Source organism: Lampetra fluviatilis, chromosome 46 (assembly GCF_964198595.1).
Source record: "Lampetra fluviatilis chromosome 46, kcLamFluv1.1, whole genome shotgun sequence".
Lineage (NCBI taxonomy): Eukaryota > Metazoa > Chordata > Hyperoartia > Petromyzontiformes > Petromyzontidae > Lampetra > Lampetra fluviatilis.
In genome coordinates, this window is record NC_136320.1 from 9,032,323 (window position 1) to 9,059,948 (window position 27,626).

At 48.9% G+C, this 27,626-nt stretch overlaps 1 protein-coding gene across 1 annotated transcript; it reads left to right on the forward strand.

Annotated features, from left to right (window-relative positions):
• The first annotated feature begins 326 nt into the window (after positions 1-326).
• Positions 327-25,185, forward strand: USP1 (ubiquitin specific peptidase 1). Its single transcript, XM_078877092.1, has 10 exons — positions 327-417; positions 5,565-5,806; positions 7,119-7,221; positions 7,595-7,684; positions 9,326-9,468; positions 11,920-12,425; positions 14,262-14,717; positions 15,126-15,332; positions 21,624-21,819; positions 22,870-25,185. Exons 2-10 carry the CDS (start codon positions 5,568-5,570, stop codon positions 23,948-23,950), a joined length of 3,021 nt encoding a protein of 1,006 aa, XP_078733218.1. The 5' UTR covers positions 327-417; positions 5,565-5,567; the 3' UTR covers positions 23,951-25,185.
• Positions 25,186-27,626: the final 2,441 nt, after the last annotated feature.

A 27,626-nucleotide genomic window follows, 5' to 3' on the forward strand; every position in this document is an offset into this window, starting at 1 on the left:
GTTATTTAAATTACTGGAGAGTCGCGTATAATCCACCTTTTATTATTTTATTTATTTTTCAATGGGGTGTTGGTCCCACTCGTTACGGCGCACGCCATTGGTTGATTCGCCGGAGTTGTTGTGTCGCGTTGTGTGGTTGGATGATTATGATCACGTGGTCACACCCCCTCCCTCCTTCTGATTCCGGAATAATAAGTCTACCGGTAGCGGTAGAGACCAAATAAAACGCGACCACGCTAATGCTTTGCAATTCGGGCCTTCTACCGAAAACGGAAGATCGCCACCGGAAGATTCTACCGGTTCTGGCTCGTCTTGGAAGACGTCGAAAAAAACAAGCGGCAGAGACGACGACGGCGAGGATGAGGATAAGGCGGGAATCTTTAACATTCGGACGGAATTGAAGCAAACACCGTAACGGTAAATACAGCAACGTTGCAATGTTCTACCTCGCCACGTGTTGACTGATGTAATATTTGTTTCAGTTAGCGATCTTTTACCGCGTGCTTAACGCATTATTGTTCATTTTAAACGCGCAACTTCGATAAGGCGGCGTTCTCGCTCTCGTGCCCCGGGCCCGTGCCTCATCACCACGGGGAGAATACTAGGAAAGGCGCGTGGCTTTCCGCGGGGAAACTAGGCCGTGGGCGAACTCTTGAACGGAAACCCCTCGGGGCCATCCATTTAGTACGTACGCATGGAGGGGGGTTAACCCAAATGTGTACGCTTGCGTTTGGGGGGGGTCTACTGACAATGTACGTACGCATAGGAAACGGGGGTGAAGCCTCGATAATTTGTCTACATTGGCCTTCAAATTAGTTAGATAGTCCGGCGGTGGACTATCTGCTTGCTTAAACACGTTAATATTATTTATCTTTGATCGTTTCTGTGTGGATTAAATATCGGCGAACGCAGGTAAAAAGTGCGCGTGTGGACAGGGAGGGGGTCAAGCTTTGACAGATGTTTGCTTGCGGACTAAATGGATGGCCCCCTACCGCGCGCAGCGGGCATTTGCGATAAAGTAACGATATATATTAGCCGTCTTAATCTATCTTCTTTTTCTATATGTATAAAAGGGAAATTTGTGAATGTGTGTGTTCGAAATGTTTAGCGTACTTCCCAACATGCTACAAACTTGAAATTTGGCATGTGGGTAGCTTCCAGACTGTACACAATTAAAAAAGTATAAAAATAGACTTTTGTATTTTGGGGGGGGGGGGGAATGAGCATGAAGTGTGTGGCGTCAACCCGCATCATACAGAACTAGCGAGAATCGATATCTGGTGAGCGTTTGTGGTATCGATTAAACTGGAATAGGCCGATTCTAAAGATATCTACAACCTTCGATTCCTTTTTTGCGATTTAAAGAATCGAACCTTTGCGCGCGAGCGGAAGTTTTTTTTCCACCGCGCGTTCGGTTTTATTTTAATTAATGAGATAATGATCAAAGTTAAATTTTCATTTATTTATGTTATGTTTTTAAGTTTTGAGAAGTTTTAAAATATATTTTTCCCCCGTGCATCGACGGGTACTTCCCGCTAGTAGTCGATAAAATAAGAGTACCACTTTGTAGTAAGCAGGGACGTGCGGTCAGGGGAGGCAGAGCCTCGCCTGTCATACTCCAATGAAAATAGCTGTTACGAAAAGTACATAAATAAATATTAAGATTTTTCCACTGATCTGTGTTATAAATGTCATTTCTATATGATTCCAATCATTTTTAAATCCTTTATATTAAGTTCACTTGCTTGCGCGCTTACGACCGTGCAAATCTTTCGGTCGTTTTTTAACCCACTTCCCGTGATCCAATCGAGCTGACATTTTGCACACAGACTCGTTGTGCGTGATAATTTATTTTCGTGAAAAAAATTTCCATAACTTTACACTTTTTAGGAATTTAAAAAAAAATATTTAATTACCAATTGCTTAATGGTGGCAGGCAATCATCTGACCCATAGGTGGCAGCCATCTCAAGCCAGAGGACGAGAGGACTCTAGCCGCCACGCATATAAAGGATTTATAGTGAAAAACTTTGTTTTTACGGGTTAATTTTTTTCTAGTCAAAATCGCCAAATTTGCAAATACAGGGAGAGGCGAGGCAGCGACGAGTTCAGCCTCCCCTCTGATTGCGCAACCCCTCGGAAACTGGATGGAGCGCGGGCAATAAGCGCGTGCATGTCACCAATGTAATGTTTATAGATCCCTTCATTACATGTCCTCACCATCCATAGTCCAGGTAACTTATTTCATGCATGTGCGTCATAAAACTGCAATGAAAAAGCACCAGGGGAGGCAGCTATCACATCTGCCTCACTGAGGGGGGCGTGTCTTGAGCCCACGTAATTGACGCTCGCTCTCCCTCCACGTTAACTAGCTCTAGTAAAAAAAATCAAGCGGCTGCAAAAATGAAAACGTTATATCTAACCTTAAAAATTTCTCAAAATTGGACTTTCAATCAAAACAAGGAGTGAAACAATGGATGACCAATTCCTGAGCTTAAGGACCTACTTCAAACGAAGGGACAGAAAATAACACGTTTGTTTCAAATGGAGTGGTACCAACGAAACGACTGGCTGTGTGGCTGTGCTACGAAGAATCGCCTTTACTGCTTTCCCTGCTTTCTGTTCTCCACTACCGACAACGTTTGGACTAACGCGGGATTTTGTGACTTGAAAAATCTACCAAGGAACCTCAACAAACATGAAAAATCGACAACTCACATTCAAAGCCAAATTGCTTTAAAAACTTTTGGAGATTCAAGGATAGATCTGCTTTGAATGAACAGCGGAGATTAAATATCAGCATCCACAATGCTAAGGTAAAGGAAAACCGTGAGGTTTTAAAATACCTTATTTATGCGACCTACTTCCTAGCGAAACAAGAATTAGCATTTCGTGGTAATGATGAGAGTGCAAGCTCTTCTAATCGTGGCAACGATGTGGAGCTATTACATGCTTTTGCTGAGAAAGATGAAAAGTTAGCTAGACATTTGGAGACATCCACTGTGTTTTCTGGCTTATCAAACAACACAACGATTTAATCGAAGCAGTCGGTGATGTAATTAGAAATGATATCAAAGAGCATATTCATGTAGCCCCATTTGTTGCAGTCGAAGTAGACGAGACAACGGATGTCATTAACAAAGCCCAGGTCTCTGTAATTTTGCGTTATGTGGCTAAAAGTGAGGTAACTTGTGAGGTGAGGGAGGCGTTCTTGGAATTTGATGATGTCACTGATGACAGACAAGCACCGGCTATTGCTGATTATGTTTTGGGAGTGTTGGGGAAATACAATTGCGTTGAAAATTTGGTAGCTCACACGACGGAGTCTTTGTGATGGCATCAGATTTTAATTGGGTGCAGGCCAAGATTAAAGGTACCTGAAGCCACGTTTACCCATTGTTATGCACACAAATTGAACCTGGTGCTCTCGCATTCAGAAAATGTATGCCTGAGTGTAAGATGTGTTTTAAAACAGTCGAGGGACTTGCGACGTTTTTCAATAAGTCTACCAAGCTTACCCACCTACTGGACGATGTTGTGAAGTGACGTTTACCAAGAGCAGCGCCCAGGAGATCGAGCTCAAATTCTAGACTAGTTCAGGCGATCAGCATGTACCAATCTGATCTGCGTGCTGTGTTCCGGATTATGAGCGAAAATCCCGATGGTTGGGACAATGACACCCTGATGATGGCCACCGGATATGATCTCTGACTGTCAAACGCATCAACCTGCTTCTTCATAATGGCATATGAGGGCATTTTTAAAGAAACCGATGCACTATTTCGTGTGCTGCAGCATAAAGTAATGGACATTGGATTCTGCTGTGCGCTAATCCGCGGCACAATGGGAGTTGTGGAATGCCAGAGACAAGAGTTTGACAGTTTCTATGATCGATTCGAGCAGAAATGCGTCGCACATGGCCTGACAGACAATGCCCAAAGTAAACAGCCGATCAGAGGTGAGAGGAAAATAATTTTTATAACATTCTTGACAATATCAGTGTTCAAATGAAAGCTAGGTTTGATCATTTCAGTGAGCTAACTTTCCTTGGTTTGGTTGATTGGACGAAATTTTATGAAATGTCACAACATTTCGATGACACCAAACTGCAGAGCTAATCACAATGTGCAAGGTACTTTGACTTTGTTAGCTTTTTGGCCCAGAATGATCTGATGCAGACGGTTCCCGAGGCGACATAGTTACTCCAGCTGGTGCTCACTATACCAGCTACAACAGCGTCCGTTGAAAGGTCGTTCTCTGCTTTGAAACGATTCAAAACATACAGTCGGAATCGAACTGACCAAGGATGACTTTAATCCCTGGCAATCATCTCTATTGAGATGGAGAGACTTTAAAACTAAAAGAAAATAAAGAGGACTTCTACAACAAACTCACTGACATATTTGTCCAGAAGGAAAGGCGAATAGGCTTTGTAAATAAACAAGTAAAGGTAAGACCATGCAATATATTTTCATTTGTGTCGAATGAGTATGAATAGTGGAACTGCATTCGCCTATTAAACGTTAATCGAATACGTAACTTACCTGTATGCGTGTGTTGTAAAGAATGCTGATATGAAATATGAAACATACAGCCGCCTAACCAATAGTCATTGTGCAACCTGACAATTGAATGGTGAATTTAAGCTACCTCTATCGGGTTCATATGTGTGTAAACCTTATTTACCATAATCGCGTCGACCATGGTTAATCCACTGGTGAATGAAGACTCACACCTTGTTGGTCACGGGGCTTGTTTTACCATACTTCACATTGCTAGTCTTTGCGCCACCTTTCAGGTTGATATATTGTTTAGGGCACTAGAATGAAACGTTTGATTTGTGGTATTTGTATGATGTGTTTATGAATTTTAGGTTATTGTTCGTGCACCCATTTACTACATTTTTCTCAGTGTTGTTGATGTAAATCTTTTGCTATTTTTTTGTGATGGTTAATTTTTCTCTTTACACTTAAATACGACAATCCCTCGCCAACCGCGGGGGTAATGTTACTGAAAACCGCCATGGTTGGCAAACCCACCAATGTAGGCAATACTAAGCCTTATGCGAAATAGGGGGATTAGGGAAACTGCGGCCACACTAGTCAAAGCCTAACAAAGTTGCTTGCTCCTTCACTAAACACATATCATATACTTGCGGGAGCGGTGCTCGGATCGGTGGCCACAATTTATTTTAGGGTTATCCCCCTACCTCTTTCCCCCGCATGTGTGTTTACTTACAGAACATGTGAGGAGCGGTAGGGTTCGCGTTTAACGCGCTGCACTACGAATCCGGCGACCCGAGTTCGATTCCCGCTCACAGCCAATACCAGTGACGATTATTTGAACCGGTCCTGGGCCTCCTCTTGGCCGACTCAGCTTCAAATGAGTACCTGGTGTGATGTGTAAACATCGTCACTGGAGATACAAAGGCGGGTGGGCTTGGTGTTGGCCACCCACCCCCTCGTGTGCCGTGCTTGCCTTCGTCGGTACCACTCGGTAATAGCACTTCCTCTAAAAAGTCTGTTAAGAGATGGACCTTTGGGTCTTTATTTCGATTTCATACAGAACATGCCTGGTTTGCTGACGTTGCACGCGAGACCGGTGGGCCCAGCGGTGGTGGCGGCGGATCGCTCTGAGGAGCCCTCGCCGCGGAAGAACCGTCTCTCGCTCAAGTTCACTCGGAGACGGGAGGCGGCGCTGACATCGTCTCAGGGCGGCGAGGAGGAAGCGGGCGCTGCCGTGGCACGGTCCTCACAGGAGGCAGACTCCGCGTCGGAGTGCGCCAGCGACATCGCAGCCTTCAACGAGTGTGTTTTTTTTTTAAGCCAGGATACATCTCCTAATTGCCCTGCTAGCTTTTGAATTGTGTGTAATGTTTGTGTTTTGCAAAACAAAAAAACATTTTAAACCCAGGTTTAGCTTTACAAATACACTTTTAATCTCACTAGGCTGTCACTTGTCAACAAGTAAAGGAATACGTTTTACCACTTGAATTGGCCAGATGGCACTTGGCGCAAAGTTAAGAGATCGCAACTGGGCAGGCGGCCACTCAATCGGTCACTCTTGGTCGATCCTATGCTTGGAGAATCACTGGGAAGCCGGCAGTGTTTGTCTTTTGGATGAACTGGCTCCTGTGTTGGGAATGTGAATGACTTTTTAAATTTGTATCGGGTTAGTTACCAAATAGTAGTACCAGACAACCTCTTCAATAATCAAAAGTAATCTAAATAAACTAATTTATATTAAAAGTTAATTTACAAAATGTCGCTAGCACAATGCATTGTGGAAAGGTGTGTTCTTGTGAGAAAAAATTGGACACAACCTTGCTTGAGGAGTCGGCATGTAACATTTAATTAAAATACATTTTCACAATTATTGACTACCATTTAGGGAAATTAGTTTAAAGGTAAATCGTGCAAAATCAATAGTGCTTTATCTGTTTATTTTGGGTGGTGTTTACAGCTCTACAGCTGGTTAATACTCATACTCATAATAATAGTACTTTTTTCCAGCAGGGCTTTTCTCATGGATCCTGCATGGGATGTCTGGCCGTGTCCGATGCAGCCAGTGAATTCAGTCGCCAAAATTTCTTACCACAGGGTTGTAATTTTTACATGCCCCTTTCTGTCATCACATTTGTTCATTATCTGCACCATCTGTCTTGCTCCTTTGTACTTTGTTTTTCGTTTGTATTGTGTCTCATTTGTGAGGTACCATTCTGCATTTGTCATCTGTATTAGTGTTATTTGATCTCATTCTGTCGCATTCATTATTACCATTAACCCAGAGATAGAATTTCCATGTAATTCTCACAAACCGAAAATAATCCTCTACACATGACTCAATGCATGCATTTTCGTAAACAGACTGTTATTTTACAATGCTAAACGTCACTGGGGAGATGGAGCAATTACATTTCTTCATCTGTGTGCGATCGAGGGATTATTGTGATCGCAGATTGTTGAAAGGTGGTGTGGCGGTAGCGACTTGGGAAGGCCTTCATCCAGTGGTGGATTGATCGAGGCCGGTGATGACGATGATAATGATGAGGGAACGTCACTTTGTTTTGGTAGAGGTTTTGTTGCGAGGATGTGTTTGACTTTTTGTGCTGTGGTGCAGGGTTTGTGATGCTGTTGCGCAAGGTGCGGAAGCTCCTCCAGCCCTGCCCTTCGTAGGCCTCGGCAACCTGGGCAACACCTGCTACCTGAACAGCGTGCTGCAGGTAACACTCGCACAGTTGCCTACACTCTTGTGGGTCGGTTCCGCAAACTGGGAAACCTCGCTGCCAAACTTTTCCAAAATGTTTAGTTTGTTTTGGATCATCTATACGAGATGCACAATACAAGCGAGATGACGTCACGTGCAATGATATGAATGGGTGGCAAAGTGGCGCAATGGTAACACTCATGCCTCACAGTAAGAAGGAACTGGGTTTGATTCCCGACTCGGGCGCCTTTCTGTTTGTATGTTCTCCCCCTGCTCTGCAAGGATTCCCTCTTCTTGTGGTTTACTCCCATAGATAAAACATGCAGCTTATATGAAGCACCAGCTTATGTCCTGGCTCCTGTATCGTTTACTTGAGCATTATGTTTCAGGTGCTGTATCATTTGCCCGAATTCCGGGTTGGCCTCAAACGACTGAATAAACTATCCGAGCGTGAGTTCAAGACAGAGGAAAATTCCGAGGTAAGAAAGTGTTTGTCGACATTCTGTATGCAAGCACAAACATTTATCAACATTGCAGGAACCTCCCTCATAGGCACATAGATGTGCAGCGGAGACTATGCACGCCTATAATCCAGTACTGGAGGCGAGGGTTTGTGAACCGCAGAAATATTACAAAACTTTCTTTCCTTTGGGTAGTGAGGTGCCATATACACTGGCTAGACAGGCGAAAGCAGTAGTGTGAACAAATATCATCTGTCCCGTCTGTATGGGATAGAATGTTGCCCCTTCGCACATGTGGGTTTTTTCTGGGTGCATAAACACTAATTCGATGGCTGATAACGTCTTTAAATAAATAATAAATCACCGAATGCAAGATCCTGAAAAATACTCCACGTGGCATACTTGGGTAACACATGGTACATCCCTTGGCAAATAGATAAAACATATAGGTCAATAACCTACGTGCTGTTCTGCTATGCTACTATTCATACCACAATCTCGTGGTTTGCTGTTTTATGCACTTGATGATGGCTGCGTGATCTACCAACCCTAACTTCCCAAGTGCTGGATTACATGCACGTGCCCCCACACTGCAGTAACTATACTCTTTGCAATTGATCTCCGACATGCACTTTGCAGTTAATTTTCTGGACCTCGGTGTAAAACCTGACTCATTGCTGATGTCTCTCACCGTTTCTGCGACCTACCGCACTCATTACCAATTTCTATACCCGTTTGTACGATCACCTTTCCACTTATCAGTTTAATAGCCCAGTTAATCACACTTGCCTCCACTTGAAAAACGTACTTGATTCGGTGATTCATTCATTCAAAGGCTGTGTTCGTGGCACCATTCACATGCTAATACAAACTCTTGAGCGGAGTTTGTTTCAGAATCTTAATCTTTAATTAGACTGGAGGAACCCGATAAGCTATCAAGCTTTTTTTCACAGATGTCCACTGTGTATGTACTCCCCCTCATCTGCATGGGTTTTTTCCAGGTTTTCCAGTTTTTTTTATTCTCTAAAATAAGACGTACAAAATAACTGGTATTGGCCAAAACATCCCAGTGCTGAAAAATGACACTGCACGTAAATCGATTGGGATTACACAATGCAACATCACCCACTTCTGCAAAATAATTGACAAAACTCTCCTGAAATATAGTTATGAGACTTTTTTGGGAAAACAAGCCGAGTAATAATAATGTGTTTTTTTAATTCATGTAACAGTGCCTTGGTAATTGGCAACTGAAATATATTGCCGCTTTAGATAAACACGATGTTGAAAGGACAAATACAGTTTTGACACCTACCCAGGCTGTATGTTCTGGGCTGTGCAATAGTACTTAGATGGATGATCTATCATCAGCCATAATCAATCCACTGCTGGATGAAAGCCTCCCCAAGCCACCGCCATCACCTTTCATGATCCCGTGATGCAACAATCCCATCCATCTAGTGCACATGAACCGATCTCATTGCTCTATCTCCACAGTGGACATTCTGTCGGGCGCATTCTATTCCATGGCTGCCTCTCCGTTACCATTCATTACAGAGAGCAGACCGCTATCCCAGTTGGGTGCTACGTTACCGCAGCATAAGCTCTACGTGTTTCGCATGAGTCTAAAAGCAATGCTTGTGGCACGCGGGGGCTCAGGCGGTGGCACCCCTCGACGTGTCTCTCCTGCGCAGCCTGGCTCGCCTCATGGAGAAGATGTCTGTGCTACACCAAGAATCACTGGCGCTCGCACCCTACGAGAATCCCGTAACCCACCCCTCCGAGCTGCTCGACATACTGCGGTGAGGACGCCTGGATGTGGGGCGGAATGACACGGTGGCTCAGCAGTCGCGTTATCAGCACTTGTAGCAAAGGTTGCGGCGGTTCAAATCCGGCATCCTTTTACTGTCAATACTGTGGGTGTATGTAAGCCGTAAAATGCTATGCCGTACGCTTCACACTGGACCGTTAAACATCCCAATGATAACATTCGGAATGAGTAGGCCATTGTGTGCCGACGTTATGGACCAAAGTCCCCAAATTCAATTAATTACAGTGAGGGAAAAAAGTATTTGATCCCCTGCTGATTTTGTACGTTTGCCCACTGACAAAGAAATGATCAGTCTATAATTTTAATGGTAGGTTTATTTGAACAGTGAGAGACAGAATAACAACAAAAAAATCCAGAAAAACGCATGTCAAAAATGTTATAAATTGATTTACATTTTAATAAGGGAAATAAGTATTTGACCCCCTCTCAATCAGAAAGATTTCTGGCTCCCAGGTGTCTTTTATACAGGTATCGTCTCCACCCCTTTTAATACCCGGGTCACGTGGTACCTTTCCACCAGTCCTGGTTAACCTCCATGGAATCTTCCAGACTCCATCGTACGATCCCAGGACCACGCCCCTGACTCGTCCCCCCATTGGCTGTGGCTAAAGCCAGCAGATTCAATCATCTACTTGCAGATGTCACCTTCTCATTATGTCAGGGCCACGCCCCTAGACTTCTCCCCATTGGCTATGGGCCAGAACCGGTAGAGCCAATCATCATAACGAGGTGTGATCAATCAACCACCCGGATATACCCTCACATTACACAGGTAACGAGCTGAGATTAGGAGCACTTTCTTAAAGGGAGTGCTCCTAATCTCAGCTTGTTACCTGTATAAAAGACACCTGTTCACAGAAGCACTCAATCAATCAGATTCCAAACTCTCCACCATGGCCAAGACGAATGAGCTCTCCAAGGATATCAGGGACAAGATTGTGGACCTACACAAGGCTGGAATGGGCTACAAGACCATCGCCAAGCAGCTTGGTGAGAAGGTGACAACAGTTGGTGCGATTATTCGCAAATGGAGAAACACAAAAGAACTGTCAATCTCCATCTGCCTGGGGCTCCATGCAAGATCTCACCTCGTGGAGTTGCAATGATAATGAGAACGGTGAGGAATCAGCCCAGAACTACACGGGAGGATCTTGTCAATGATCTCAAGGCAGCTGGGACCATAGTCACCAAGAAAACAGTTGGTAACACACTACGCCGTGAAGGACTGAAATCCTGCAGCGCCCGCAAGGTCCCCCTGCTCAAGAAAGCACATACACATGCCCGTTTGAAGTTTTCCAATGAACATTTGAATGATTCGGAGGACAACTGGGTGAAAGTGTTGTGGTCAGATGAGACCAAAATGGAGTTCTTTGGCATCAACTCAACTCTCCATGTTTGGAGGAGGAGGAATGCTGCCTATGACCCCAAGAACACCATCCCCACCGTCAAACATGGAGGTGGAAACATTATGCTTTGGGGGTGTTTTTCTGCTAAGGGGACAGGACAACTTCACCGCATTAAAGGGACGATGGACGGGGCCATGTAGCGTCAAATATTGGGTGAGAACCTCCTTCCCTCAGCCAGGGCATTGAAAATGGGTCGTGGATGGGTATTCCAGCATGACAATGACCCAAAACACACGGCCAAGGCAACAAAGGAGTGGCTCTAGAATAAGCACATTAAGGTCCTGGAGTGGCCTAGCCAGTCTCCAGACCTTAATCCCATAGAAAATCTGTGGAGATAGCTGAAGGTTCGAGTTGCCAAACGTCAGCCTCGAAACCTTAATGACTTGGAGAAGATCTGCAAAGAGGAGTGGGACAAAATCCCTCCTGAGATGTGTGCAAACCTGGTGGCCAACTACAAGAAACGTCTGACCTCTGTGATTGCCAACAAGGGTTTTGCCACCAAGTACTAAGTCATGTTTTGCAGAGGGATCAAATACTTATTTCACTCATTAAAATGCAAATCAATTTATAACATTTTTGACATGCGTTTTTCTGGATTTTGTTGTTGTTATTCTGTCTCTCACTGTTCAAATAAACCTACCATTAAAATTATCGACTGATCATTTCTTTGTCAGTGGGCAAACATACAAAATCAGGGGATCAAATACTTTTTTCCCTCACTGTACATACAATGGTCATTGAATGCCACTAGGCTTCCCTGTCCATGCTCAAGGCCATCCTCTTCTCAGCTTATGACAGTTTCTCAGCCCACTATTTACGTGCAGAATCTTGAGATTTGCTTATATATGGTCGTAATGTATAGAATTGTTTATTTTTATGTTTAATGAAGTAATGACACTTTGGGTGGTAGATTTGTACCAGAAAGGCACCGCACGTTAACCGAAAATAAATTTAATTCATGTGACTTGACTCCACGAAATCCACTTTGAATAGTAATCTCGTTGTTTTCCTCTCAGGGATTTGAATCCCATGTACTTAGGATACCTCCAGCACGATGCCCAGGAGCTGCTGCGCTGTCTGCTCGGACACGTACAAGATGCCTGTGCCTCCATCCTCAAGGACCATGGCCCAGCCCCGAGAGTTGCAGGAGCAGCAGCAGACGGCAACCCCGCCAGTAGCAGCAGTGATGACGAAAATAACGGAGATGACGACGACAAAAAACGACCTATCAGGGCGATCTCGAACAAGTTGGCAACAATTAAAGAGGAGAGGGATGCGAGAAAAGCTGACGAGGATGATAATGGTGGTGGTGAGAAGGAGAGTGCCGACGATGATGGTTTCTTGGCAGAGGGCTCGGACGAGGAGGGGATTGAGGGCAGAGAGGGAAAGCGAAAGAAGTCAACGGCGCTAGGAGGAAACGCGCGCAAGAAGCTGCGCAACTTGAGGCAGACGCGCGCTGGCGCTCAGGCCGAGGGCGAGCGGGCGAGCACCGAGGACGACTCCGTGTCCGAGAAAACGCAAGGTGAGGAGTGCCTGAGCACGCACCACATTTTTTTTTTTTTTTATAACATTTCTGTCTTGTTCAAATGTATGTTTAACTTCTTTTGCACCGTACATAGATAGCCATGCTAATACTACACCAAAGTAAACGAATGGCTGAATTTAGCCCTAATTGATTGCCATACTATGCCAAAGTAAAAAGCCACTTAATTATGAAGTAATCGAGTATTCACTTCTGCAAAGTTTGCGGAAGGTACAGTTAATATGATGTATCTAATTTGCACAGGTTCTCTTGTCTACGTGTTCCTTTTTCCATCTCCGTGTAATCCAAAAGATGCACTGCCTCTCCGTGTGACAAAGACAAAGATCCCCTATGAAGCCTTAATAGACTTTTTGGACAAGTGCTGTTAGCGGGCACCTATGCGGTCCGACACTGGACACGAAGGATTGGGTGGCCAGAATCATTGGGAAAATCAGGAGAAACCTGGCAAACTAATGCGCTTTTAGAGGCTGGGGCTGTGTTCACCTTGTGCCACACGGTGCCGCGGTGGTGGGATGTTAACTCCCTCACATGGTATGCAGGAGGTCGTGGGTTCGATTCCAACCCTGACGCATGTATATTGGAGTTGGCATCTTCTCCCCGTGCTCGCATGGATTTTTCTCCGGGTCCTCCGGTTTTTCCCACCACATTTATAAACATGCATTTAGAATATTTGACTGATAAATTTCCACGTGATAAGCCACTTCGTTGAGCTATCATTTGTGGCCCGGTTGCTTCTGAAAATAGCTATATATCTCAATGGGCGTTATTTGGTAAAATAAAAAAAGGAAAATAATAGGAAATAGCTGTGACACGGGGGGTGGGAGTCCCTGCAACAAGGTGCCTCCAGATCTACCACATGGGATACATGGTATAAATATTAAGTAATGATGATAGAATTGGCTCACGAAATTTATTTCTCTAAGACAAAGGTACTTTGCAAGCCCACTGGCTATCGACAAAGATTCGTTCATGAAGCCATCCATGTATACAGACACAATTTAAACCGAGAGGATGGGTACAAACTCCAATCATTGGAAGGATGTCATCAACCAGTTTCAGTCATAACTGGCTGTGATGTTTCCATCTTGTCACCTTCCAATGTTAGTTTTATTTTACTAAAGATGGGACGAGCAATTCCAGTTCCTGCGGTGTCGCCCCTGCGTTGGGCGTACCACAAGTTGTTATTTTCTCCATGCGTCTCCCCTTCTCCTGTTTCTCCGATTTCACATTAACATAACCATCCCCGCTTGTTCTGGCCCCCATGGCATTTGTGCCCCGCCCACTTCGTCCTGATACCAGGACGCTTGGGTTACGCCCATTTTAAACCTTGTAAAACAGCTTCCTCCCCCCCTTTTCCACCTGATGACGGTTGCTTGTGTTGCGATCGTAACGTCGTGGTTTTTGTTTATTTTTTAAATGAATTTTTGTTACCTATCTACGTGACTTTACCGAAAGACCCAAAGAATATGAATTCCTGCAGTCACGAAAGCTTCAAGTCAAGATTTAGTTAGTGTTAATTTAATTTAGAGAGGCATAGTCCCGTTGTTTTTAAAGACCTCTTGTACTCACCGCAGTACAATGTAGCAACACGACCCCACTGTATGATAGCTTATGCCAAACTGTTCCACGCACGCCTGCATGGCCTTCCGATTCCGTTCCCATGACGTGTACGTCAGAAGAAAAACCGATGACGTTCACGTGCGTCATCAGAATGAGTTAATTACAAGGATTTACCTTTTAATTCAAAATACTTAATGATTTCATGCATTTTTGTTGTCGTGCTTGCACGACCATGATTTTGCGCGCTGTGCTTAGGCCGTTGCTCGCCGCCCAAGCCCAGCAAGCGCCGGCGGCTGGGCGCCTCCCGGCGCGTCCCTGCTCCGTCCATGCTGCACAGCCAGCCCTCCATCCTCTCCAAGTTCCGCGCCATCGGCAAGATCGTGAGTGGGCTCACCTTCCGGCAGAGCGACCGTAAAAGCAGTGGCAGCAGCAGCGGTGACGACCAGTGCTCCAGCACGGAAGCCAGTTCCGCGAGTGGAGCTCATGCTCTCCCTGGTTCGGAGAACAACGGGAACGGAGAGCATTCCGACGGGATCGACGTAAAGGCTTCCCGGAGAGCTGGGGGTGTCGCGCAGAATGGGGAGGAGTTGGGGTGTCGGGATAACGGAAACGGAAGCTCAGACGTGAAATCGCTCTCAGCTGAGAAGTGCTGTCATCCTCTCTCCTGCGATGAAGGCACTCCACGCACACTCTTGCCTTCTGTGGAAACAGGTTTGTGAGATTTTTGTACGAATATAATTTACAGCCTTTTTATCAGCCCACCGTTTTGGTCATGGAACTTGTTTGACTACTTCATTCGAATCACTCACTGTCCCACTGTGTCTCACTCTCTTCCTGTATTTCCCAGTGTCTCATTATGTCTCCATGAACCTCCCTTTGCCTCACTCTGCCTCTCTGTGTTGCTGTATCTCGCTCTGTGTCCCTGTGTCTCCTTTTATCTTGTGTGTCTGTATCTCTCTGCGTTTCACCGTGTCTTCCTGTTTCTCCCTGCGTCTCCCTCCACCCCTGCTTGTCCTGCAGGCCCGCACGGAGGCTGCGTGGTGGGCAGGCTCTTCCTGTGTCTCACTGCATCTCCCCGTGTCTCCCAACGTCTCGCTCCGCCACTGCTCCGTCCCACAGGCCGGAGCGAAGGCTGCGTGGTGGGCGACCTCTTCCAGGGGGAGCTTGTGCTGCGCACACGCTGCCTGGAGTGCGAGTGCGGCTCGGAGCGCACCGAGAGCTTCCTCGACGTCTCACTGCCCGTGCAGGACGAGCACGAGGAGGAGTTGGAGGAGCAAGAGGGTGCCGACGGCTGCCTGCTCAATGCGGACAGTGACGTACTCGGCGGTACGCGCCACACTCGCCCACAAAGACAAAGATCCCCCGTATAGCCTTGACAGACTTTTAGGGCAAGTGCTGTTAGCGAGCAGTGCCTATGAAGGCTGGCACGGAACACGAGGGGGTGGGTGGCCAGTAGTACCACGGCCGACCGCCTTTGTCTCCCAATTTGCGATGTTTATACATTGCACCGGGTATTCATTTTAGGCTGAGTCGACCTAGGGGAAGCTTAAGACCTGCTCAGATATATGTCAACGATGTTGACTTTGAGCAGGAATCGAACTTTGGTCGCCAAGTTTGTAGCAGAGCGCGCTAACTGCTGCACTGCTGCTCCTCATACACCTGCCCACGCACACACGCACATCATCATTCTCATCATGGTCCAACTCTGCAAATTACATTGCAAATGACTCGGTTGGGATTAAACAGCAATCATCTCCCCTGACTGGCAGACTAATTCTCGCTCGCAGGCCAGTTGCTAAGGCACGTTGTGCCACACAGGGACGGCTGCCACCCAGGGTGCCCCTTCAAATGTTTTGAGATGAAATGAGATGCGAGTCGCTTATCACGTGTGAAGCATTCTACGACATACAGGTGCTATATCAAGCAAAATAATTATTATGTTCATCAACTGTGGTGACGGTCCTAGGAAAACCGGGACTGGTGGCATTCCAAGCTGTGCGATGGATGCGGCAGCACTATCCTCCAGGCAATATGCCCGAGCGTTGCTTGCCCTCGTTATCCGATTTGAGTCGCGTGTTCTTCCCCTTGCATGAGTCAACACCACTCACTCTTGAATTTGAATAAATGCGTTGTCATAATAAGACTAATTTAACAATTGTAAAAAAAATCTACTTATGCGGTGCCACACAGTGTTTGTTTGCTCTCGACGAGAGAGAATGACTCAAAAGGTGCAAGGAGGAACCACAAACGAGCGGGAAGCAGCAGCCAGTCAATGAGCTGATGCCAGAAATTGCCAAAGCTCTGCAGTCCTCCACAGATTGAGTTGTTTTCAGCCGATTAATGAGTGTTTATATACGTGAAAGGAAACCGGAGCACATTGATAAAACCCATTCGTGCGAGCTGGCAACACTGTCTCATACAGATGGGACAGATAGAGATTAGTCCCCACTTTGTTGTACAACCTACTGACGAGCCAGATTATGGCACCTCCTTCGACATCCATGGAAAGGGAGTTCTCGCAACATTTGTGTGATCTGCTAACCCTCCCTGCCTCCACAGTGCTGGATTTAACAGACCAAGTGCAGCACAGCCACCACCGCCTGCCAATTAGCATGCGAATGGTGCGAGAAACACAGTCTTTGAGTGAATGAATCACTGAATCACGACTTGCATTGTCCAGTGGAGGCGAGCGTAATTAACGGGGCTATTAAACTGTTAAGTGGGAATGCGATTGCTGACATGGGTAGGAATATTATTAATAGTAAGTGGGGTCCGTCGCGTAAACAGTGAGATACATCTGGAATGAGAGCCAGGTTTTGCGGTAAGGTTTGGACATCGGTCGCAAGAGAAGATACAGCGCTAGCGAGCAGCCCGTCATATAAATGGGGTGACATGACACTCACCTAGGCTTGTTAGGCAATTATTTTTCTCCTGACCCTCATCACTCGGCAATCAGCAATTCACTTGACCCTCGCCACTCACCAGTTCTCGATTCACTTGACACTTGCCAACCATCAACTCGCCTACCTGTCACCAATTCACCTGGCACTCACCAATCACCAGTCATCAATATTGGGGAAACCTGTTGAAATACAGAAGCTCGCCCACACCTCTCCGCAACAGCGCATGCCTGTTTGTTGTATGATTTTGAAATGGGTCTATCAAGCTGGGGGGCTTGTAATTATTTTAGTGTAATCCGATTAGTCGAACGACAGACCTAATGATCGATTATTACTGAACCAATTTGATAGCCCACCTCAAATCAATATTACAACAAATGGAGGCATTTACAAAGACCTGCAGATACCCGCCCTCCAATACACGGCTCCACTGGCCTACTGACGCTCATGTGTGCATGTTTGCACGTGTGGGGAGCGGTAGTAGAGTGATCAGCGCCCTGCATTATGAACCCGGTGACTGGAGTTCAATTCCCGCTCACTGCTAATAACAGTGACTAATATATGAATCAGTTCTGGGCCTCTACTTGGCCTTAAATATTAGTGCCTGTGTAATGAGAGAGCACACCGACATACGGAGGGCTGCATAGGCATTGCCGCATCGGTCATAGCCAATCAGGGCTACGGGTTTGATCTGGGCCACAGTTCATGAGCAGAGCTCAGGGGTACATGCGGGAACCATCGAGAAGGTTCTGAAGGGGGCGTGGTTAGAGGCGGGGCTTTGCTCCGCCAAGGAGGATATAAGGAGAGGCAGGAGGAGGACTCGGGGTTCGGTGTGGAAGCCTGGGTCCGCACTGCATCTCCGCCATCTCGTCAGCCACCGACCACGTGGCAGCCGCGGGCGAAGCTCTCTCGATTCCCAACGCGCCGTCAACCAGCGGTGCGCGGGGAAGCGAGAGCGAGGGAAGCCGCGCGGGAACAGAGGAGCAGAGAGCGCGTGCATGCGGCGAGAGAGAGGGTGACCATGTAAAGAGAGTGCGGAGCCGAGCAGTCATAACTAATAAAGAAAGGACGCAAGTCTCAACGTGTCGTGGAAGTCGTTTATTACACCTGATACACAGTGCAAATATCAGCAGTTGGGAGACAACTGCTCACGTGCGAGCCACCCACCCCCATCATGTGCCGTACAGGCACACGACAGCACTTGCCCCAACAGTGTCTTAGAGGGGACCTTCAAGTCCCACCTGAAAAAATATCTCTTTCAGAAAGCGTTTCCTATTTGAACTTAAGAGCTGTAGGGGTCTTACGGAGGGAATATGTGTCGAGCTGATATGTATGGGATCCAACGGGAAACTAGCACAGTGGGCGGGGCTACGTCAGTGCACGGGCAGGTGCCCTCTACGACGTCCGCGCTTCGGACGTTACGATCCCCCGGGGCCCCACCCCTCAGGGAGGGGGATGTATAAAAGGGGAATGTATCGGGGGGCTAGGGAGAGTTGGGTTAGCTAAGAAGAGAAGACGGAAGACGTCCCAGATAGAGCCCTGGTCTCCCCCTGCTACGCCGTCCTTGTCAGGACCGCGCAGGCTCGAGCCAGTGGCGTGGTGCCAGAGCCAGGGTTGGTCTGGACTCTGAGTACCGGGCCCGACTGACCAGTGTCGGGCCAAGATAGCCTCCCCTAGTCCACGAGAGGAGGACTCTGAGGCAGGCTAGGGTTAGCTGGGAGAGGTGTCCCCAGAAAGACGGGTGAGGGGGCCGATACCCCCTCAAGTGTGTATGTCACGACGGTTGTTGTAATAAAACTCAGTGTGCCTCAACCCCGGGTGTCGACCTGTATTCGACGGTACTACATCTGGCGTCAGAAGTAAACAACGAACATGGACACGCGCCGAACAGCTCGGGCCGGGGTGCAGGAGGCGGAGGACACCGCGGGAAGTGCGGTACCAGAGACGGCTGAGGGGGCCAACGAGCAGCCGGGACCGAATGCGTCCTTACCGGGCCATCGGGAGGAAGGGGAGTCGCTGTCCGACGGGCTGCGGCTGGCGCACGCGAGGTTGGCGGAGCTGCTATACGCTGCTGCCGCCACACTCGAGACCATCACTCGGCTGGGGGCTGCTGGACCACCGCGAGGCGAGGACAGCCGACGGCCGTTGCACCTTCCCGCCATTTCTAACGACGGCACTTTTGAAAGTCCCGCCATCGCCGCAGCAGCTGCCGAGGGCGTGGCCAACCTCAACTTGGGGTCCGACATCGACTCCGCTGGAGCTGCCGCGTCACCGCCTTCGGACGGAGCGTCACTATCTGCGCGACAGGCGATTACAGCTGCCGTTCGTGCTGACGCTCGGCCGAGTCGCGGGGACATCAAAGTGCGGCCCTCCACGGCGGTCGCGGCACTACACCAAAGACTACCCCCGCTGAAGGAGTTCGTGGCTGAGGAGGGCGACTGGGGGGGATTTCAGCGGCGCTTCCTCGCGCATCAAGAGATGGCGGGGTGGTCAGACGACGAAGCCCTCTGCGCACTACCGGCGCTCCTTGACGGCGACGCCCTCGCCGCTCTTACGTCCGCATCGAGGGACAAGCGCTCTACTCTTCAGATGGCGCTGCAATTGCTGGCTGGGGTTTACGGACCATCGGCCGAGTGTAGGCAGCGATTCTACGACCGCCAGCGGGGTGCGAAGGAGTCGCCCCTCGCCTACCGTACCAGCCTTCTGGCGCTCGCAAAGACGGCCTTCCCTCGTATGGATGACCAAGGCGTCGACGCCATGGTCACCGAGAAGATCCTTCTGCTGGCGGACGACCTGGACGTCGCCATCGTCGCGCAGGAGGACGTGGAGATGGGTTCCCTCCAAGCGGCGCGCCTCCTCCACGCCAACCTCCTGTCGCAGCGAAGGAAGGCCAGCAGGGCAGCTGCCGGCCGTACGGTGGCTGCCGTCACCTCACCGACGGAGGAGGTCTACGCCGCCGACTTCCGACAGCAGCAACGGATGGGAGCGCGGGCGGACCGGGATGGCCCGACCCGCCCCGACCGCCCGTCTTCACCACCTGCGCTCCCGCGCTGCTATAACTGCGGCGTCCGGGGCCACGTCGCCTTGGGGTGCCGTTCCCCTCGACAGCGGGGGACGACGCCTCGCCGGGACGCCGGCCCTCCTCCTCCTCCTCCCAAGCTCCACCGACATGACCCGGCGCACCGGGAGTGACGGGCTCACGCCCGACGACCCCCGCAGGTGATGCTGAGGGTCTTGCGACGTCGGCAACAGACTCGCTCTGTGATGAACACCTGCCGGCCAACGACCTGCCGGCCGACGACCTGCCGGCCGCGCCTGTCCCGTGTGACGGGCCGGCGGCGAGGACGCGCGCAAAAATGCGCAGACTCTTGTGAAAAAAAGAGAAAAAAAAAAAAAAAAAAAAATTTTGAGTCTTTTGTGGTTTCTCTTTCCGGTGTACATTCGCATGTTGTGCTCACGGTGTGGGGCGTCCGTGCTGTGTTCCCGGCACGTGCCGCGCTGCGTTGTACGATTATTGTGTTGTGTGTGTTGTGTGTGTTGTGTGTGTTGTGCGTCGTCTGGGGGGGGGGCTGGAGGGGGACTCCGGGTAAAGATACACGTGTATATACGCTCGTCCTACGGTTTTCGTATTTATTCGCGGGAGGGGTTCGTCGGATTATTTTTTTTCTTTCTTCCTGTTGTTCTGCTCGTTGCGTTATTGTTGAAAAAAATGAGGCACACGCTGGGGTATCGAGGGCTGAATAAACTTTTATTGTCGATGTTGCAGCCGGGACGGCTGCGAGCTGTACAGGGGGGGGTGATGTAGGGGTCTTACGGAGGGAATATGTGTCGAGCTGATATGTATGGGATCCAACGGGAAACTAGCACAGTGGGCGGGGCTACGTCAGTGCACGGGCAGGTGCCCTCTACGACGTCCGCGCTTCGGACGTTACGATCCCCCGGGGCCCCACCCCTCAGGGAGGGGGATGTATAAAAGGGGAATGTATCGGGGGGCTAGGGAGAGTTGGGTTAGCTAAGAAGAGAAGACGGAAGACGTCCCAGATAGAGCCCTGGTCTCCCCCTGCTACGCCGTCCTTGTCAGGACCGCGCAGGCTCGAGCCAGTGGCGTGGTGCCAGAGCCAGAGCCAGGGTTGGTCTGGACTCTGAGTACCGGGCCCGACTGACCAGTGTCGGGCCAAGATAGCCTCCCCTAGTCCACGAGAGGAGGACTCTGAGGCAGGCTAGGGTTAGCTGGGAGAGGTGTCCCCAGAAAGACGGGTGAGGGGGCCGATACCCCCTCAAGTGTGTATGTCACGACGGTTGTTGTAATAAAACTCAGTGTGCCTCAACCCCGGGTGTCGACCTGTATTCGACGGTATTACAGAGCACTTCCTAACCATCTCCCACAGACCCACTGTCATTGATCTAAAGCGTTTCCTTGATAATTATTAGGTGAAAGGCACCGTGCGAGCTAAAATTGTTATTCACCTGGCACTCACCACTCACCATTGTATGTATGAATTTCTTTCGCACCGTATGTAGCCAACCTTGCTATTATTTGACTGCTGCAAATTTAAAATAAAATTTCTATACATTTCCACGTGATAAGCCACTTTGTTGGAGCTATCATTTGTGGCCAGGACGCTTCTAAAAAAGAGCTATGTAGCTCAGTTGGCCTTACCTGGTAAAATAAAAAATAGTTGAGTTCTTATTTGTGCGGTCGTGCCTGCGTGTGCAGTGTCGCCGGAGCCCAAGGCCGGCCGCAAGTCGGTGCAGTGGGCACTGGCACGGTTTGCGCGTGCCGAGCGGCTCGTGGGGCGAGACAAGTACTTCTGCGAGACGTGCTTGCACCACGCAGAGGCGGAGCGCACCCTGCGCTTCGGGCGGCTCCCCCGCATCCTCACGCTTCACCTCAAGAGGTTCTCCGCCATCGGGTACTGCCGCTGCAACCGCTACTACCAACGCCGCCACTACCATCCACCCCGCCCACTGTCACCGCCTTCACCACTACCGCTGTCGCAATCACTACCGCTGTCGCAATCAGCGACGCCACCACCGCAACCACCAGCGCTGTCACCGAGGACGCCACCATCTCTGCCGCTGTCACCGCAATTGTCAACACTGCTACAACCGCCGCCGCTACCAACACTCACCGCGACCGCCACCACTACCAACGCTGCCACTATCACCGCCGCCAATTTCACCGCCTTCGCCACCTCCATCACCACCACGATCCCCTGCAATATCAAAGCAACCACTACCGTCACCCCCATAACCACTGTCAACCCAATTTCATCATAAGTGACTGCCATGATTGGAACCCAGGACCTCAGCTCTGACATCTGAGCTACCTGGTCATGTTTACCTGTTTTCTTTACTGAGATTAATCTTTAACCTCAGCATTTTACTTGACATGTATGCTCTACAATGGCCTGGATTTGAACCCATTCACTGACTAGGCATGCAATTACGCATGGCTTCATCTATTAGAATTGATTCTAACGCTTACCGCATTGTATGTGCGAGAAACCGTTGTTTGTGATTTACGTACCTATTTGCAAGTTCCTGGACTATGCTAAATTGATACATTGAGGTTAATTGAGCAGACCAAACTGTACATCTGAGACAGGAATAATGATAAATTATACAAATGAGACGGTAAAACCGAGACAAAATGGAATTTACCCTCTAACTGAATTGGTACCCCCCCCCCAATCATGAGAATTCCCCAAATCGCCATGACGACAGGGGGTTGGTGGGCAGTGAATTGCTACATTCACATTTAGTGGCTTGGGTACCTTTCCTATACTTTGCACTCCTGCCGGGTTTTGCATTGTTGTTGTAACTTTCTGACCTGCCCCGACTGGACGTCTGTGAAAAAGAGCTTCAGAGTTCATCGGCTTCCTCCAGTCTAAATAAAGATTCCGATTCTGACTAACCACCATTGCAACCTGCGTCCCCCCTCCCCACCTCCCCTCTCTCAGCCTGTGCCCGGTGGTTGGCGCCACCAAGGTGACGGCCCCGGTGCTCACCCCGCGCTGCCTTTCCGTATCCGAGTGGCTCGTGGGGGGCCCCCGGTCTCGCCTCCAGGCCCCGCTGTACCGCCTGACAGCGCTCATCACCCACAGCGGGAGCTCGGCCGGTGCGGGTCACTACACGGCGTACGTGCGCGTGGGCTCGCCACGTCTACTTGGCCGCGGCGGTGCGGGGCCCAGGCGTGCGCTGTATGGCGCAGGTGACCCCGATTGTCCTCGTGGTCGCGATTGTTACAACGGCTGCGAGGGCGGCGGTATTGAGGCCAGTGGCGAGCGAGATGGCGTGAAGACGGCCGCTTCGCTGGCGGACAAAGGTCGCCCTGTTACATCGGCAAAGCCCGGACCCAAAAACGGCTCCGAGATGAGCGAGGGGAGCAGGAGAAACGCTTCCCTGTGCGCCGCCAATGGCGCTGGACGCGGAGGACAGCGTGAGGACGGGCGGCGCCGCCGTGACAGTCTCACAACCCAGCAGACTGCAGCCGTGAAGGCAGCAACGGTGGGGGGACAAAACGGAGGCGGCCATAAAGAAATCGCGGAGAGGATGGCGCAAGCGAAATTACCGCCAGCAGATGGGCTAGGAGCATGTGGGAGGGAGCGGCTCGGAGGAGAGAACCACGGGGACGAGCGCAAACCTCCCTTGCCCGGCTCCGGGCCGCTGCTCGGTAAGAAGAAGAATTTCGGCAGGTCGGCGCGAACCGTGGATTTCACCGAAGTTAAGAGTGCGGCAGCAGCTCTGGCAACGGCGAACAGTGCCAGCGATCGGCGGTGGGGAGAGGACGGTGCTGCCGGTCGACCTCGTTCCGGCAGGACCAGCGACGACGGTGCTGATGTTGATGATGGCGTTGTTGGTGCAATTGCGGGCGAGTGGGAGGGTCGCTGGCTGCGCTTTGATGATGCTGAGGTGAACGCCGTGAGCGAGGGAGAGATGGCATCGCTGCTGGTGCCCCTGGACAATGCTAGCGCAACCCCCTACCTCCTCTTCTACCGCCTCAGCAGTGAGGATGAGGAGAAGTGGGAGGAGGCGTGGTAGTTTGCGCTGCCCGGGGACCTTTGATTTCTCATTGATTATTTTCAGTAGCGTACTGGGTTGCGCACGAGAGAGTTGTCCGTAGCAGCTTCCTGCAGCAACAACAACACTCCAGGAAACTGATGTTACATGAGACCGGACTTCATTAGCCTCATGTACAACGAGCTGCAAAGCATTTTTATTAAAAGAGAGGCCGCGCAGAATGTGTTTTAGGAGGAGCTATACAGCGGTGTTAAACTGCTGTATAAAAGGTGATTTTTACACTCGTCCAACAGATAAGCATGTAAAGATGTATTCCTTTCGTCGCCACCTGGTCATTAAATCCAATATCCGGTTCTTTGTTTTACCGAATTAAACAACATGTTTTTTTTTTCCTCCTACTGCTATCGGGGTGATGTTATGAGACGATTAATTATTTGCAGTGTTTTGCAGGGCAACACTGCAAGTCTCTTTTTGTTAAATACCGGCCCACGGTAGCGGATATTCCAGCACTACATCTTGAAGATTCCTTCAGGTGACCTCTGGACAACATCGTAATGGGCGGCACTCTCCCATCCACTCTGCTACTGAGAGTAATGTTCGTTGCGTGATGATCAGACTCAGCATTGGAATTCTCAGAGCTGGAATTTATGGAAATGTAAGGTGCTGAACCAAATTTAGAGTGACAAGGCTTGTTGACTGGTCTAACACCATGAACGCATGGTCTCAGACCCGGTTTATAAATGGTTATTTCTTTTACATTGTGGTATAGCAGCCACTAGTGGCTGCAAAGGTCACACGTATCGGCCCGTAAATTGCATTTTACGCACACATCTAAATGCATTGATTATTACGCAATGCGTGCGTCCCGAGAGATGAATCGATCCGAATGGATGTGGGTTACGCTTTGATTTAATGCAATGCACTATAAACCCGGTCACCTGAGTTTGATTCCCAGTTATGGTTAACATTAGAACTGCTCCTGATCCCCTCTCCCCTTCAACCTGAATGACCAGAGTGGTGAAATATGATCAACAACCCCCTCCCCCCATGGCTCACAGCATGGGGAGGCCATCATCCTGCAGTGGTTTGACAGCTGTACATATACTGTACATACAAACATAGATGTGCATATATTTTTATATATATAATTGTTCACTCACAACTTCATGCATATACCAACATCATGAGCCATTGTCGATCCACTGCTGGATGAACGGCTTCCCCAGCTGTTGCCATGCCTCACTCGCTATGATACAATGCTGCAGCTCGCAACTACGCACGAGTCGATCAGCACTCCATCTCTGCTGGAGACGTCCTCTTGGATGTGTTAACTCCTTTGTCCCACCAGTTCATTGTGAGGGCCATCACCACTTGTGTTTTTTGTTATTATAATTGCTGTTTGGTGAATCGATGCATCACCTCTGCAGTTGTTGGACGAAGGTGACGGGATACTAACTCGGTCGCTTGTTATAAAGAAGTTTGTGGGTTCGATGCCGACCCTGATGCCTGTTGTATATTTGTAGTTTGCGTGTTCTCCCCGTGGTCGCATGGATTTTTCTCCAGGTCTTCTGGTTTTTTCCCTCCACATTTAGAAACATGTTTTTAGAGTATTATTTGGCTGCTAGGAATGTTGACATAAGCCACTTTGTTGAGCTATCATTTGTGGACAGGTCGCTACTAAAAAAAAAGCTATATAGCTCAGTGGGCTTAACCTGGTAATATAAAAATAATTTAGTTTAGTTCCTATTTAGTTGCTTTGGCCCCTTGTCCCCTATATATCAAGGTGCCCACTCATCGCTGTCGCACGTCTTCCTGGGGTTGTCGCACCCACCGAGCGGGTTGTCCGCTCACCGCTGCCTCCATCCGTCGTCTCACTCATTTGTCGCCGCCCGGGCTCGTTCGTTGTGAATGACGCGTGCTCCCCAAGTGCACTTGGCCGTCGCATTTCGTGAACAACGAGGTGAAACGACGCGGAGTGGGGAGACGTCCCTCGGGAACTCGCGCGACCGAGAGGTGGCCATGTCCCATCGAGTGAGTGCAGTTGCCAGCAGTATCACTATAGTCGCAGTAGGAAGGGGGGGAAATGGTGGCGAAGTGTAAGCATACCTGGAGTTTATCCCTGGGACCATTTTCTTCCAGTATAAAAATATTAAAAATAAGAATAGATTTTACCGTTGCTGGCAATGAAACAGGTGTTAAGATATTCAATCACCAAATAGATACCTTTTGCAAGGTTTCAAGTCTGCATTAACCTCACATGCTTGTGGCAAAACATGCATGTTAAGGTGTTTGAACATCTTAACACCTGTTTTATTACCAGAAACGGTAAAACTTTTTCTTATTTTTCATACACCTGAGTTTAATCATTAGGAGAGTGACAGGGTCGTATGACTTTTTTCAGACGTGGCCCGCTTTGGGTTTTTTTAATGTACGTTGAACTTCTTTTGCACCGTATGTAGCCAACCATGCTAATCAGAGGTGCCGGGGAAGGACAACAAACCAAGCACAAAAATCCGCTCTTAAGAAGTTAGCTTTCGGTCTATGTTATTTAAAAGTGCATAGCTCCAGTGGCTTCCTAATATCGGAAGGAAGAGCGTACCAGATGACCGCAGATGCGCATCTGAAAGCGTACAATGCAGTAATTCTTTTTTGGATGGTTAGCCAAAGTGAGTCTTTAAACATATGGGAGGAAACCGGAGCACCCGAAGAAAACCCACACATGCAAGGGGGCAACACCCTATCTCAGTACAGATGAAAACTGATGGCAATTAGTCCACTTGGTGAACGGCCTTCTGGCCAACCAGGGTATGGCACTTCCTCGACGTCCACGGGACGGGAGTTTCGCGATTCACCAACCCTCACTGCCTCCACAGTGCTGGATTACAGGCCACCACTGCCCAACCACCGCTAACTTGAGAGACCAGGATGTAATGCTCGACCTTATAACCCGGATTAGGACCTGCTTTTTTGCCCTGTTTAAAGCAAAAATTTAGGGTTCCTCATAATCCCGTAGTTGTGAGTGTGTGAGTTGTAGTTTGTCTTGTTAGGAGCGGTCACGTGGGGTTAACGCATCATGCTACAAACCCTACGACCCGAGTTTGCTTTCCGCTCATAGCTGGTGCAGTGTTGGAGAGACAAAGGCGGTCAGGTAAGAGCTGACCAAACCACCCACTGGTGTGCTGTACCAGCCTTAATAGGTGCTCGCTAACAGCACTTTCTGCAAAATGATTAAATGCTGTATGGTCGATCTTTGTGTTTGTAAATTTATTGACACTGGGCACAAGATTTGGTTGCACCTTTCCAAAGTGTCTTAGAATACAGAGAATACGGTAAATTCTGCGTTTAAAGAAATGCACTTGAGAAGGAAACGTACTCAAATGACCCAGTTATTGAAGAGACGTGCCAAGGCAGTCATTTAAATCCCTTTATTCAAAAAGAAAGCAACACCTTATCTTGTCGCTATATTTCTAGGCTGTGGGAAGGTCTCCCTTGCCCATTAACAGGTCTCAAAACATGCTGTAATGATTGGTTAACCACGTTACTTGTATATGTGTCCATTTTACTACGCTGCACTGGATAAAGTGGATTTAAGGGTAAATACATTTTTGTTATTTGGCAGAGGTGGCCAGGTGGCTTAGAGGTCAGCACCGAGCCAGTGTTCAGCTGCTTGTGACTGCACCGGGTTCTCGGTGCAGTG

Coding starts and splice junctions, on each gene's coding strand:
- USP1 (XM_078877092.1), top strand. CDS start 5,568: ATGCCTGGTTTGCTGACGTTGCACGCGAGACCGGTGGGCCCAGCGGTG. Junction 7,222..7,594: donor ACCTGAACAGCGTGCTGCAG/GTAACACTCGCA, acceptor ATTATGTTTCAG/GTGCTGTATCATTTGCCCGA. Junction 15,333..21,623: donor GGACAGTGACGTACTCGGCG/GTACGCGCCACA, acceptor CTGCGTGTGCAG/TGTCGCCGGAGCCCAAGGCC.